General features: G+C 46.2%; 1 protein-coding gene across 4 annotated transcripts in view; it reads right to left on the bottom strand.

The window, feature by feature from the left end:
• Nucleotides 1-13,512, bottom strand: part of SKIL (SKI like proto-oncogene) — a 41,762-nt gene extending 28,250 nt beyond the window's left edge. Inside the window, exons 1-2 of one of the 4 annotated variants that reach the window (XM_084841551.1) lie at nucleotides 13,276-13,512; nucleotides 7,729-9,606 (exon numbers count right to left, since the gene is read on the bottom strand). In XM_084841551.1, the coding sequence (XP_084697677.1) occupies nucleotides 7,729-8,832 (1,104 nt within the window). In that variant the 5' untranslated portion in view covers nucleotides 8,833-9,606; nucleotides 13,276-13,512. Of the gene's footprint in view, nucleotides 1-7,728; nucleotides 9,607-12,056; nucleotides 12,305-12,865; nucleotides 12,931-13,275 lie in introns of those variants that run through there. The other 3 variants (XM_084841550.1, XM_084841553.1, XM_084841552.1) reach the window with 3 other exon arrangements.
• Nucleotides 13,513-14,004: the final 492 nt, after the last annotated feature.

Here is a 14,004-nt window from a genome sequence, read left to right as displayed (position 1 = left end):
CCTTTGTAGACCGTGGGAATGCTGTAGACATCATATACCTCGACTTCAGCAAAGCTTTCGACAAAGTGCCCCATGATATCCTGATGAGCAAACTAGCTCAAAGTGGGCTAGATGAAACAACGATCCGGTGGATCCACAGCTGGCTACATTTTTAAGGGGATTTTAATTGTTTTGTTTGTTTTATTTTGTTGGGGGGGATTTTGTTGTGTTTTTAGGGGTGGGTAGCCTGCCTGATAGGCGGGAGCGAGGGGGCATGTGTCCACCTGATGGAGGCAGTGGGGGGAGTGTTGGGGGCCAGAACATACCGAGGCTGGGCGGCAGGCACTGGCGGAGCGCTAGGGGCAGGCCATGCCAGGTAAGGGGAACAAGGGAGAGATGTGTAGTATCTGTTCCCTGCTCCGGGCCTGTCCAGAGCCAAAGGATGGCTGGGGGAGGCGTGACCCCGTCTTCTGGCCTTCGTTTCCTGCTCTGCAATGCCAGGTCTGTTACCCAGAAAACCTCCCTCATCCATGACATGATCCTGGATGAGGGTGCAGACCTGGCATGTATTACGGAGACCTGGCTGGCCAAGGCTGCTGCTCCAACCCTTGCAGCCATGTGTCCAGCTGGATTTTCGTATGCACAGCAGCCGAGGGCTGGGGATCGGGGAGTGGGAGTGGCTGTTATCTACCGAGAGTCCTTGGTCTTCACCAGACCCCCTCTCCGGGAGACCAAGGTTGCCGAGTGCATGTACTGGAGGTTAGGCCTGAAGGGCAGTCTGGGGATTCTGCTCGTGTACCGTCCACCCCGCTGCACGACTGACTCCCTGGCCGAGCTGCTTGAGGTGGTCTCTGATGTGCGTGTACAGTCCCCTAACTTACTAGTGTTGGGGGACTTCAACGTACATTCGGAGGCCATCCTCACAGGAGCACCTCGGGACTTCATGGAGACCATGGCCTCCTGGGAGCTGCACCATATTCTAACTGGGCCCACCCATGTAGCCGGTCATGCACTAGACCTTGTGTTTGTTTCTGGAGAAGCGGGGAGTGATCTGGAAGTCGGGGGTATATCCACCACCCCCTTGTCATGGTCAGATCACTATCTGGTGATGTTGGACTTCTCGGTTCCACAACCCCTCCGCAGGGGTGGAGGACCCATTAAAATGGTCCACCCCAGGCGTCTTATGGATCCAAATGGATTCCTGAACGCGCTTGGGGATTCTCTGGGGCACGCCAACGGCCACTTGGTCGAGACCCTGGTGGGTGGCTGGAATGCCGCAATCACTGGGGCATTAGATCGGGTGGCTCCGAAACGCCCTCTCCCCCTGAACAGGGCTCGGACTGCACCATGGTTCAATCCGCGGTTACGAGCTCTGAAACAGGAGGTGAGACGGCTAGAGCACCGGTGGCGGAAGTCTCGCTCCAAAGACGATCAGACATGGGCTAGAGCTGTATCTTCAGCCTATCACGTGGCGGTGAAGGCAGCAAAAAAGGAATATTATGCTGCCTCCATCGCGTCTGCAGAGTGCTGCCCCAGGAGGCTGTTCCAAGTGGTCCAGAGCCTGGTCGGTCCTGTGGCTCCGGAACCACTGGAGCATTCTAAGGCCTCCTGTGAGGCTTTGGCAAGGCACTTTGCAGATAAAATTGATCAGATTAGGTGTGTTACTCTGCACACTGTGGATACAGTTAGTGAGCAAGAGGCGGCCTGTGGCAAACCGGTTTTGTGGGATCGGTTCCAGCTTCTTCCTCCTGATGAAGTGGACAAGGTGCTTTCATCTGTAAGGCCAACCACCTGCTTACTTGATCCTTGCCCATCTTGGCTCATTATGAGCTGCAGAGAGAGACTGGGTGAGGGGATCAAGGCGGTGGTGAACGCCTCCCTTGAGGAGGGAGTGATGCCATCAGCCCTCAAGGAGGCAGTGATAAGACCGCTCTTAAAGAAGCCCTCCTTGGATCCTCAAGTTCTGAACAACTTTCGCCCAGTCTCAAATCTGCCATTTTTGGGCAAGGTGATTGAGCGGGTGGTGGCAGTGCAGTTGAAGGCACACTTGGAAGAAACTGATTATCTAGACCCATTTCAGTCGGGCTTCAGGCCTGGGCATGGGACAGAAACGGCCTTGGTCGCCTTGGTGGATGATATGAGGAGGGCTCTGGATAGGGGTGAATGCTCCTTCCTTGTTCTCCTCGACCTCTCAGCGGCTTTTGATACCGTTGACCATGGTATCCTCCTGGACCGCCTGGAGGGGTTGGGCATTGGAGACACTGTATTGCGGTGGTTCCAGTCCTTCCTCTCCGGCAGGCACCAGAGGGTAGCACTGGGAGAGGAGGTTTCGGACCCGTGGCCACTTACTTGTGGGGTGCCACAGGGTTCCATCCTCTCCCCCATGCTATTTAACATCTATGTGAAGCCACTGGGGGCTATCATCAGGAGGTTTGGGGTGCAGTGTCATCAATATGCGGATGACACGCAGCTCTACCTCTCATTCAAATCTTCACCAAGGTTGGCCGTAGAATCCCTGTCCAAATGTCTGGAGACGGTGAGTGGCTGGATGGGGAGGAATAAGCTGAAGCTGAACCCTGACAAGACCGAGGTACTTTTGGTGGGAGACAAGAGGAGGCTGGGGGATGTTGACCTGGTGTTGAATGGGGTACGGCTACCCTTGAAAGACCAGGTCCGCAGCCTGGGGGTCATTTTGGACTCCCAGCTGTCCATGGAGGCTCAGGTGTCAGCTGTGAGCCGGACAGCGCTGTATCAACTCCATCTGATACGGCGTCTGCGCCCCTTCCTTCCTGACCATCTGCTCCCATCGGTAGTACGTGCCCTGGTCTCCTCTCGTTTAGACTACTGTAATGCGCTCTACGTGGGGTTACCCTTGAAGACGGTTCGGAAGCTGCAGCTGGTACAGAACGTGGCGGCTCGCCTGATTAAAGGCAGCCGCCGGCGAGATCACATCACTCCAGTGCTGAAGGAATTGCACTGGTTACCAGTTGTTTTCCGGGCCAAATTCAAGGTGTTGGTTTTGACCTTTAAAACCCTATATGGTTCCGGCCCAGCCTATCTTAAGGAGCGCCTCCAGCAACACCAGACAGGCCGCTTAACAAGATCAGCCTCAGATGGCCTTCTCTCTGTCCCATCAGCCAGGACAGCTAGACTGGTGGGGACGAGGGAGAGGGCCTTCTCTGTGGTGGCCCCCACTCTGTGGAACTCCCTCCCTAGGGAACTCCGTCATGCCCCCTCTTTAATGAGCTTCCGTCGTGCATTAAAAACGTGGTTGTTCAGGCAGGCATTTGGGGTGGGTTAGGGTATTTTTTTTAAAAAAAAAATTATGGTAAAATTTTATTGTTTTAAATTGTTTTATGGTGGGTTGTACATCGCCCAGAGTGGCTGGGTGACCAGTCAGATGGGCGATTAATAAATTTAATAAATAAAATAAATAAAATAAAGAATCGGACTCAAAGAGTGCTTATCAATGGGACCTTCTCAAACTGGGGAGAGGTAACGAGTGGGGTACTGCAGGGCTCAGTCCTGGGCCCAGTGCTCTTCAACATTTTTATTAATGACTTGGAGGAGGAGGTGCAGGGAATGCTGATCAAATTTGCAGATGACACCAAATTGGGCGAGATAGCTAATACTTTGGAAGACAGAAACAAAATTCAAAGTACTCTGGATAGACTGGAGCGCTGAGCAGAAAACAACAGAATAACATTTCATAGGGATAAATGCCTAGTTCTGCACCTAGGAAAAAGAAACCAAATGCACAGTTACAAGATGGGGGATACGTGGCTCAACCACACTACAAGCGAGAAGGATCTTGGAATTGTTGTCGATCACAAGCTGAATATGAGCCAACAATGTGATGTGGCTGCAAAAAAGGCAAATGCTATTTTGTACTGCATTAATAGAAGCATCGCTTCCAAATCCCGGGAAGTACTAGTTCCCCTCTATTCAGCACTGGTTAGGCCTCATCTGGAGTACTGTGTCCAGTTCTGGGCACCACACTTTAAGAAGGATGCAGACAAACTGGAGAGGGTTCAGAGGAGGGCAACAAAGATGATCAGGGGACTGGAAACAAAGCCCTATGAAGAGAGACAGAAAGAACTGGGCATGTTTAGCCCTGAGAAGAGAAGACTGAGGGGAGATATAATAGCACTCTTCAAGTACTTGAAAGGTTGTCACAGAGAGGAAGGCCAGGATCTCTTCTTGATCATCCCAGAGTGCAGGACACAGAATAATGCGCTCAAGTTACAAGAAGCCAGATTCTGGCTGAATATCAGGAAAAACTTCCTGACTGTAAGAGCAATACGACAATGGAACCAATTACCTGGGGAGGTGGTGAGCTCTCCCACACTGGTGGCGTTCAAGATGAGGTTGACAGCCATCTGTCAGGGATGCTCTGACTTGGATTCCTGCACTGAGCATGGGGTTGGACTCGATCGCCTTGTAGGCCCCTTCCAACCCTACTATTCTATGATTCTATCCCACCACCTCATCCATTTTTCCATGGCATTGCTCCTCCCATTCTTGCTTCTTCAGCAATTGTATTATATTTATTGTCTTCTGGGGGGGGGGGGGTCAATCAAAGCCATAGTTAGAAGTGGTTCATACTAGCAAAAGGGCATTCCTCCATTACCCCCACCCCCCACTACATAGACTAGTCGGATTCTCTTCAAAATGTGAAGATCCCAAGAATCTCAGTGCATTTTAACTATTTTTGCTACTTTGCTTTTCACATCTCAGAAGTGTTAGAAGCACTGCTGAAGCAGGAGAGCGTTTCTGCAATTTCTGTTAATACATGTATAATGGGGATGCTCCTGTTCACACACACATATTTTCCTTATGAAAGCTTTACGAAGTATTTTACATTCTATTTCTAGATCCTCTTTGGATTATTGGGAAAGGGATGGAATTCTGTCGAGAGGATAAAGGAGAGCATATACAAGGTTAGTATTCACAATTCTAATGAACATTGTGCTGGTGAGGTAATGGGCTGGCTAAATTTTGAGATCATTGAGTTTTATCATTCTTATCCAGGCATACAGTCAGTCCTGAAAAAATGTTATTACTTTGTATTTTATAGAGGGCAACTTGATCACATCCAGTGGTGGCCTGTCCAAAAAGAAGGTGGAATCATCTCCCAGTCAGGTCTGGATGCAACTGGCTCTCTACCAAAACACCTTTCTTCCCATTAAGGGAAGAAAAAGAGGAGTTGGAAAGACACTCAGCAAGGAGTTTCATATACATAATGCTCTGCCTAGTATGGCTTCTCTTCCCTGTTTTTCATGGGAAAGCATAATTGCTCAATCACAGACAGGCTCACTAACAACCCCACCCTCAATCTTAATCAGGAAGGGAGAAAGGTAGATGAATGAACATGATCTTTTAAGAGATCTGTGGTGAGTTTACAATACAGATAGATAAGGCCCTTAGTTGTACACTACTCACATATTTTAGGTCATCACCAACCAAGTACCATTCCACCCATAAGATGAGATTTGAATATAATTTTCTGAAACTGTAATTTAACATACCATCCATGAGACAGCAGGGGCTCATTAGGCATGAGGAAGTCAAGCCGAACTTTTTAAATACCGAGTATAATATATTAGCACATCAACAAAACTACAGTCTCTGTCCTTATCTAAATTCCCCCTCTCCCACAAATCTCTCATTAAAACTCACATTATGAAGGCTCCTGAAAAGGTCATCTTTATTTATACAGCAATATGTAAATGTAGCACAATATTTTGGTAATATGTAGCTCTTCATAAGCCATATTGCAAGACTGCAACAAGATGATAATGAGATCATTTATAATCCTTAGGGCACAATGTATCTATCATTTCCTTTAAGGTAAGTCAAAATATTGTTTATGAGAGCTACATTATTTTAAGTATATATGCTTGGGACCAGGCTAGCTGAAAACCCACCTTCTTCCATACGAACCTGCCCAGTTCTTAAGATCTTTTGGAGAGGCCCTACCTTATTTCAAGACTGCTGCGTTCAGAGGTGCATTTGGTAGCAACCTGAGAGACGGTCTTTTTGGTGGCCACTCCCAGGCTATGGAACTCCCTCCCAAGCAAGGCTAGATTCACTCCCTCTCTGCTGTCCTTCCACCAGCAGGCCAAGACTGCTTTATTCAAGAAGGCCTTTGGCCTATACGAGGGTCTGTTGGGTTGGGTGCTATTTTTTATTTATTCTGTAACTGTTATGCTATATTGCATTTTAATGTATTGTTTTATTGTCTTAACTTTCATTGCGCCTATAAGCTGCTTCAAGTGCCATTTTTTGGTAGAAAGATGGGCTATAAATAAAATAAATCATAGAATCATAGACTAGTAAGTTTGGAAGGGGCCTATAAGACCATCGAGTAGCTGAATGAATAGCAAGACAATTGGTTACATCATTAATGAGTATAAAAACCTGATTAAGCTGGGAAATGTATACTTTCAGCTGCCATAAGAAGCTCAACTTCTTCTTGGATTGTTTACCTAAAACTAAACAAGGGAGCTCCCAATCACTGATTTGTGGTCCAACACTAATTAAAAGCTATTCTATGACCAGCCAGTGGGCAAACAATGGTTCGGACAGATCCTCTATGCATAACTCCACATGAACTCTACTTCTGCTTTATTTTTACTTGTGCTCCACTCCTCCTAATGGGAAGACAGCATAGGAAATAGGATGAAAACAAAGCTAGCTAGCTTCTAGATTTTTTTTTTACAGAAGTTGATCCACCAAAACGAGTACCACTTTTCTATTTTGTATAAATTTGTAAACAATTGTGACAATTGGGGGATCAATACATCTATATATGGAACAGGTGATGACTAGTTTTCTTACTTCCACCAATTTTTGCCACTTGAAAAAGCTGATCTTCTAAATGACAAAAGTTGGACAGAGTCAGATTAGCCTCTCTGCATTAGTTGCCAATTAAGCTTTTGCCAGTTATGAATTCTGAGTTTCTACCTCCGGCCTTCCCACAAAGAAAAAAAGATGAATGCTTCTTTCATTTTGAAGTTTTCCTTTATATATGGAAATATATGGATATGGAATGTTCAATGTGTGTGTAACCACAACTGGAGACAAAACCTATAAATAAGCTTAATACCAACTCTCCCCAACTTGAATTGCAAGTCACTGTAGAAATGTGAGATGGAGAGAACTCCCAGGGACATAACCATGGTGCTGAAATGGCAACAGATATGCCCAAACTCCATTTTGGTATCACTGCATCACGCATCATGGATGAGGCTTGCTGCCTTCATTTCTTTAGCCATGCCTTACTTGTGGAAGTGCTGCAAGACCTCTTCACTCAAGAATTCTATGTCAGAACCCCTTCCTTCTTCACTTTCATTCCTCTACTTTTCTATAATTTCTGTCTCATGTTGTGTATGGAGTGGGCAAGGCTGCACCATTGCTTTTATATTATCATATTATTATATATGAAGCAAAATCAAATAGGAATACCATTTTTTTTACAAACAAGTCTGCTCATCAATGTTAATGGACGTGTTATGATCAGAAGTCAGTTAGAAACAAGAAATAAGAGTTCCAAACCTGTTAGCTTATAACTCTTGAGTTTTCAGCACTAAGGTGTTATTTTCCGTGATATGGTAACACTTCCTGCTAACAACATAAATTTTCCAAAAACTTAAGGTATACATTTACTTTTATGAAGAATACACTTGGAATATTTTAAATGCAATCTTTAGCACTAACTGTATCCAAATATTTTACAAGTATACTTACTTTAGACTGGGTTATTTTTGGATTTTTCATGCTAAATTTTTCTTTCATTTCTTCCAAGAGATGCTTCAAATCTCTCTCTTCTGGGGTTCCTAGATACTTTTGGTTAATATGAAGATAGCAATGCCATTTGGCCGATTCAAAGCCCCAATGACAGGTCCTCTTATCAGGAGATCGATGAGAATGCATCACAAATGTCTGGGGTGAAAACATCCCATAGCATTCTGAACACTGGATACATGGAGAATCTGGCTGAAGATAAAACTGTGGAGCAAATAAACCCTGGCACTTGCCCAAGCATTCATGTTCTACTTCAAAGGTACTGCCAGTCCCTTTTAGTTGGGCCAGTGAACTTTTAGCATGAAGTAAGCTGCCATTTTGAGGGAAAGTGCGAGGGCGCAGCAAAGCATTGCATAGTCTCTGAGCATCAGTCAGTGTGATCAGCCCACAAGATGGAGCATTAAATGGAAGGATTCCCAAAACCTTTAAGATGTGAAGCTGGTCAGAAGTGCATCTAGAGCAATAGATGTAAAGCTCATCACATACTGTGTTAATTTGCTGTAGAGAAAAGTCACGGAGCACAGAATTTAAGACTTGAGGCAGGCAAAGTCTCTTTTCTCCTCCAACTTTAAAACATGATATGGACTCCCCTTCCAATAAGGTCTGAGTCAGCTCTGTAGAGCTGTCTGAAGGAACAAGCAGCGGACCAGGAAGGATCTGGGGTGATGGGAGAGGTACAAAGACAGAAGATGTGCTTTCTTGAGAATGGCGAGCAGAAAATGCTGCTGGTCCACCCAGTGAACTCTGACTGCTTAAGTGGAACTGTGCCAGTGTATGTTTCAACCCAGGATTTAAGTTCAAAGGCTCAGATGCTGCAGCAATGTTTGGTTTGGAATCTTCCTCTCTGTCCTCCATAAGATTTTCTTCACATTCATCCAAGTGCTCCTTCTTTATTGTTGACAACTTATTTACCAGAGTTTGTACTTTATCCTTTACATGCATTTCTGTCATTGCTTTTTTTGCTGGAGGGCTCCCATCTTCTTGTGCTACACTCCCCTTTTGCTTTGACTGATGGCCTAGGGGGAAATTTGTCTGTGAAGCTTCCATAGCTAAATTTTAAATAGGTGAATCTGAAATTTGATCCCAGTTAGCTCTTTCAGATCTCAGTTTCTAGTTATTTCAGTTGCACAACCAGTATGGCTGCTTTCATCACAGTAAACATTTAATAAGATACCAAAAATGGTATTTTCAACACTTTGCATTTAATATCATAGCCTTTAAAGAAAAGGAATTACCCACGAACTTCAGTCAGTTAAAAACACTTCTTTCAAATTGACTAATATAAAATGTACAACTTAATGCACATACAAGAAGGTTTTGCTCAAACCTTGAAGTCACTGGTCTTGAAAATGATCTAATGATTTAATCCTATAGAAAACTGTGATTTAGTATAAAGTCTAGCTTTGAAGAAGATTTCCATTTTTAGAGACATGCAGACTCTTCATATTTTCTTTCAACTGAACATAAAATCACTCAAGTGCTGATGTTTTCATAGCTGAGATGTGTTGATTTCAAAGCTACACTTCTAGAAGTTAGACCTTATGTAGTGGATTCCTGTTATTCCCAGTATCATAGACAAATTTCTGGATTTATTGTGCAATAAGGTTTTCCACCTCCAATAGCATCAATGTTAGTTCACCAATAAAACCCCAACTGGAAGATGATCCCAGAGTGCTGGCTGCAACTATATCTATATGGGTGACTATTGTGAATGCTAATGTTCCAACCACAAGATTTAATAAAGAAAACAAGTTCCCAGCCATCAGCAAGATTAACTTCTTGGGCTACTAATTCACATATCTGTCCATCCTTTCACAGAATCTGAATAAGGGGGGAGAAAAACAGACAAGTATTTTACAGCCAGAAGTATAGTGAAATCAAACAGCCTCAAGTTAACTTCATACATCCTTAAAGGGAGATGTTACCATGTCAGACCCAGTGATTAAAATACACAACACACTTAAAGGGCAATAACTTTGATTGGACTGAAGTCTTTTAACCAGTAGCAGTGCTGAATTCCACCCTCCAGCTGCTAGTAGCCCTGCTATCTTCATAATATGTCACCTCTTTGCTCCCCATGCTGTCTTCTTGGTGTATTCATCTGTGCACATTCAGACATGTGCACTCTTGATGTTCTTATATTCTCTTGTCTCTCCACCTCTGGCTTTTAATGTGTCTATTGTTTAGGTATTATTAAGTGAAAGCCTGACTGATATGGAATATATTTTCTGGGGTGAGCGGAGCAGAATGCAAGCGAGGTAGGCTTTCTGCTCAGCTCCTTTTTCCCTTACATATGCTGAATGGAATTATCATCATTTACCACCCCCAACCTATTTTGAAGGTGACCAGAATGTGAGTGAAGAGAGTGTTACTCCCTCCCCCAGCAGTTGTTCCCTCCTCCAGGTGCCTGCATACAGCCCTCGACTGCCATTGCTTGATCTCAGAATTCTCCAAATGTATATATAGAAGGCCTCACATTTCTTTTTCTAAAACAATGCATCCCCTCTCCCCAATCCACAATTTTACTGCATATTTCTGTGGTCTCTCCGCTCCCATTCCATCACTAGGAATATACTCTTGCCTCCTCTCTATGTCGGTTTGGCACCCAGTTAATCTGTACATGGGGCAGCATGTTTGAAAACAGGGGGAGTGGTGATAAAAATGCCCATTGCCTGCAAATAAATTCTTGCATGTATAAGTAGAGAATTTACTCTTGGAATTTAGAGAGCAAAAAAAGTCAGATTTCCTCTCATACTTTTCAAATTCAGGGGCTGGAACAGACGAGAGCCCCAGAGAGATCAAAAGCCCCCTTTAGCTTCAAAAGTGGCATATTAAATGAAGGTACTTACACTCCAGCCATACCAATTTTACATTTAAAGCAACTGCTGTCTCTTACAATTAATGCAAAACTAAAGTTAGATGAGCCTCTAGATATGGAAGATTCCTTCCTACACCGGCTATTGTGCGAGATAAACACACACACTGTTGCTTTGTACAATGCAACCCCAACATAATGTATTTTAAACAATGTGCTTTCCCTTGTAACATATTCACTAACTATATTCTTCTAGTCTTGTGCTAATACGCAGCATGTCCCCCACCCAAATCCTCAGAACTCATCACCTATTTTCAAAAATGTAGCATGTAAATCAATACCCATCTCCCACGATTAAGTCTACTGCAAAAACAACAGTCTTGTAAAGACTAACAAATTATATGTGATCAACATATTATTTTCTCCAGACATCTTCCAAAACACCCATTACAATCACATCCTACATTTTTACTGCAAACTATGAAAATCTGAGCTCCTCACTTCCCAAATTCATGTTCTCTAAAATTACCACTCTCCAACAAACCCTAGTCCTATGAAAAAATAATAGGGAACAATACTCCCCTAAAACATTCAGGAACTCACAAAGAACCATTGTCTTTACTAATGCTCACTTAAATGTCCTCTATGCAGTACTCCCAAAGCCATGCAAAATATCTCACAAAATCCCTTCTCAAACTTAATTTTACAATAATTATCTTCTGCACCCATTCACAGTAAGCCACCTCCTGCACACTCAAAGATATGCAAACCTATATAAAAACTACTAGTCTGAGGTTTCCCATGGCAGTAGAATTATCTCCCTTTCAGGCCCTATTCTCTTATAGCAATGATTTTGAAACTGTTTTAGGGAACCTCAAAAGCATATAAAGAAATTGGTTTAGGAGACAGCAGACAAGCTTCCCTGAAAGCTCACTTAACCACCACTACCACCCTTCTGGTGCAGAGCAGAGACACAGAAGATTTTCTGGTGTACTCCAAGGTACACTCTTTTTAGTTTACCACAGACCAATAGTTGGGCCCAACACACTGCATGAACCATGTGAACACCCTAGAACAGTTCTTCTGTAACATGCTGGCATTCCAGTGGCAGATGAGCAGGGGTTGCTCAGGAGCCAAGCTAATGTGAAAAGAGGTTTCTTGAAGCCAGAAATGTTGAAAACCACTGCCTCATAGGCTTACTTAGGCTAAGACATACACCACCGCACCTTGCCTATAAACTTTCCAGTTCCCATAAACCTTCCTCACTAACATCACAGCCACTTCGTTCAAAAGGAACCCCAACCAATGGGAGTATCCCTCTGCTTGTGACCCACTTATTAAGTCCAATAACTGCCCCCCCCCAACAGCAAACCCTGGTTCCTTCCTAGTAGTCGCTGGTGGCTCCCTTGACCACAAGGCTCCTCTTACCCCTACTTCTGGGAATCTCCTACTTTACCTTCCAGCACGCGTAGCCCTAGAACCCCACTCGTCCCGGAACCGTCCTCCTCACGCGCGGAATTTCCCTTCTTTCCCCTGAACGAAACTCCTCTCCCTTCTTGTATCAGACTAACCTGCTGCTGCAGACACTCCTCCCCCACTGGGGTTGAGGAAGGTTAAGTCTGGCAGAGAGGGAGGCAGGCAGGCAGGCAGACGGACGGGGGAGGTTAGGCCGTGTGGGGCGGAGAGTCTCTTCCGAGAGAGTCCCTCTAAAGACGCCCTCAGACCAACACCCCCCCCCGCACCCGTCTCTCTCGTCCTCCCTCCCCCCGCGGTTGACGAGGATGATCTCAAGAACGATCTTCCTCTACTCCTCATGCATATTTATCTACTGCTCTAAAGGAAACCCTTTCCCTTCATGGATTATTTTCATTCACACCACACAAGCGATTTCCCCCCCCCCTCCAAACACACACACACACACACACACACTCGAAGTAACCATTACTTCCCCCCCCCCCACCGCCTTCAGCAAGCTTCTTCCCCATCCTCCACACGGACAGGAGACCTTTCTTCTCCCCGTAACCCCCCACCCCCTTACTACAACACCCCCCCCATGCAACTGCTCCAGCCTTAACCTACGTGTACTCCATTCCCCTCCCCCCTCCTCACTGGGACGCTTCCCTTCCCCTCCCCCTTCCCCACGGATTACCTCAGTATAACTCCCCCCCCCCTTTGCCTCGCCTCGCCTCGCCTCGCCTCGCCTTCCTGAGGGAACCACCCAGCCACCCACCCCCACGCTTTCTGCGAGAAACGTCCTTTCCGTACCGTACATCGCAGCCGGGCGCTCGGGCTGTCCCCGACAGTGAAGCCGCCGCCGCCGCCGCCGCCGCTGACGCACCGCCCACCCGTGACCTCACTGCAGAGACGGAGGAAGACGCGATGGTGGAAAAACCACCGTGGCTGAGGAGGAGGAGGCGGCGGCGGCGGCGGCGCGCGGGCACGAACCCGCCAGGAGCGCGCGCCCCGCCGAGGCCCGCCCACTGTCTGGGCCAGCTGGCTCTGGCGCCGTGCGAGGCTGTGTGGCGGAGGGGACGTGAGGCGAAGTTCCCCCGCCGCAGTTTGCGGGCAGAAAGCTCGATGTGCTTCCGCCGCGACCTTCCTCGGCAGCCTCGGCGCCACGCTCCCGCTCGCCCGCTCAGTCGGTCTCCACCACCTCTTCACCAGATATTACTCACGCTCGCCTCAGCTGCCCTCATCGGTTTCCTCTTTCCTCCGCTCCTGCCTCAACCCCCGGATTTTTGGCTCTTCCACGCACGTCTGTGAGGGCACCCACCCGTTCCTTTTCTCTGCTCTCGTTGCAGGCCATCCGGCGACTGGATTCATTTATTACCGCCCACCATCTTCTAGGCTCCTGACCTCGACTTCCCTCCGCTTTTCGACTCCACAGCACAGCCCCTTCTCATGCTTCCCTCGGGGCCGTTTCACACGTTACGCAGGGACAAAACAAGGTCTCGCCAGACTGGACGTACAATAAGAAGCGAGAGTTAACCACAGCGCCCCGGCAGATGTACACGGACGACAGACGTGTTGTCACATTCACACTTTAATTTAATGCATCATCACACACACAATATCCAGACTTGACCTTGAGAGGGCAGAGTTCAGTTGATGTTGGATAATTTTAATTATTTTATTATGCATTTATTTAGCCCATTAACTGCAATCTCTACCACCATTTTCAAAGTTAGCCACCCAAAACATCTTGGTGCCTGAGGCAGAAAATCCAAACGGCATCCCCCGCACAACAATTAATCTGAGGACACCGGTGGATTGCATGGCCATGGCTCAGATCTTTACCTGACTGCATCAGATGACCACCTTTCCTTAGCTATCTCATAATAAAGCTGCCTCTGCCTATTTGCCCTTTACTTGTCTAGTCAAAATCGCTTAACCTGCTTCTACTT

This window comes from Heloderma suspectum, chromosome 3 (assembly GCF_057233095.1).
Source record: "Heloderma suspectum isolate Gila_16-S chromosome 3, 16-S_ref, whole genome shotgun sequence".
Taxonomy (NCBI): domain Eukaryota; kingdom Metazoa; phylum Chordata; class Lepidosauria; order Squamata; family Helodermatidae; genus Heloderma; species Heloderma suspectum.
Note: the sequence above shows the minus strand (reverse complement) of the source record. Positions and strands in the feature narration are given on the sequence as shown.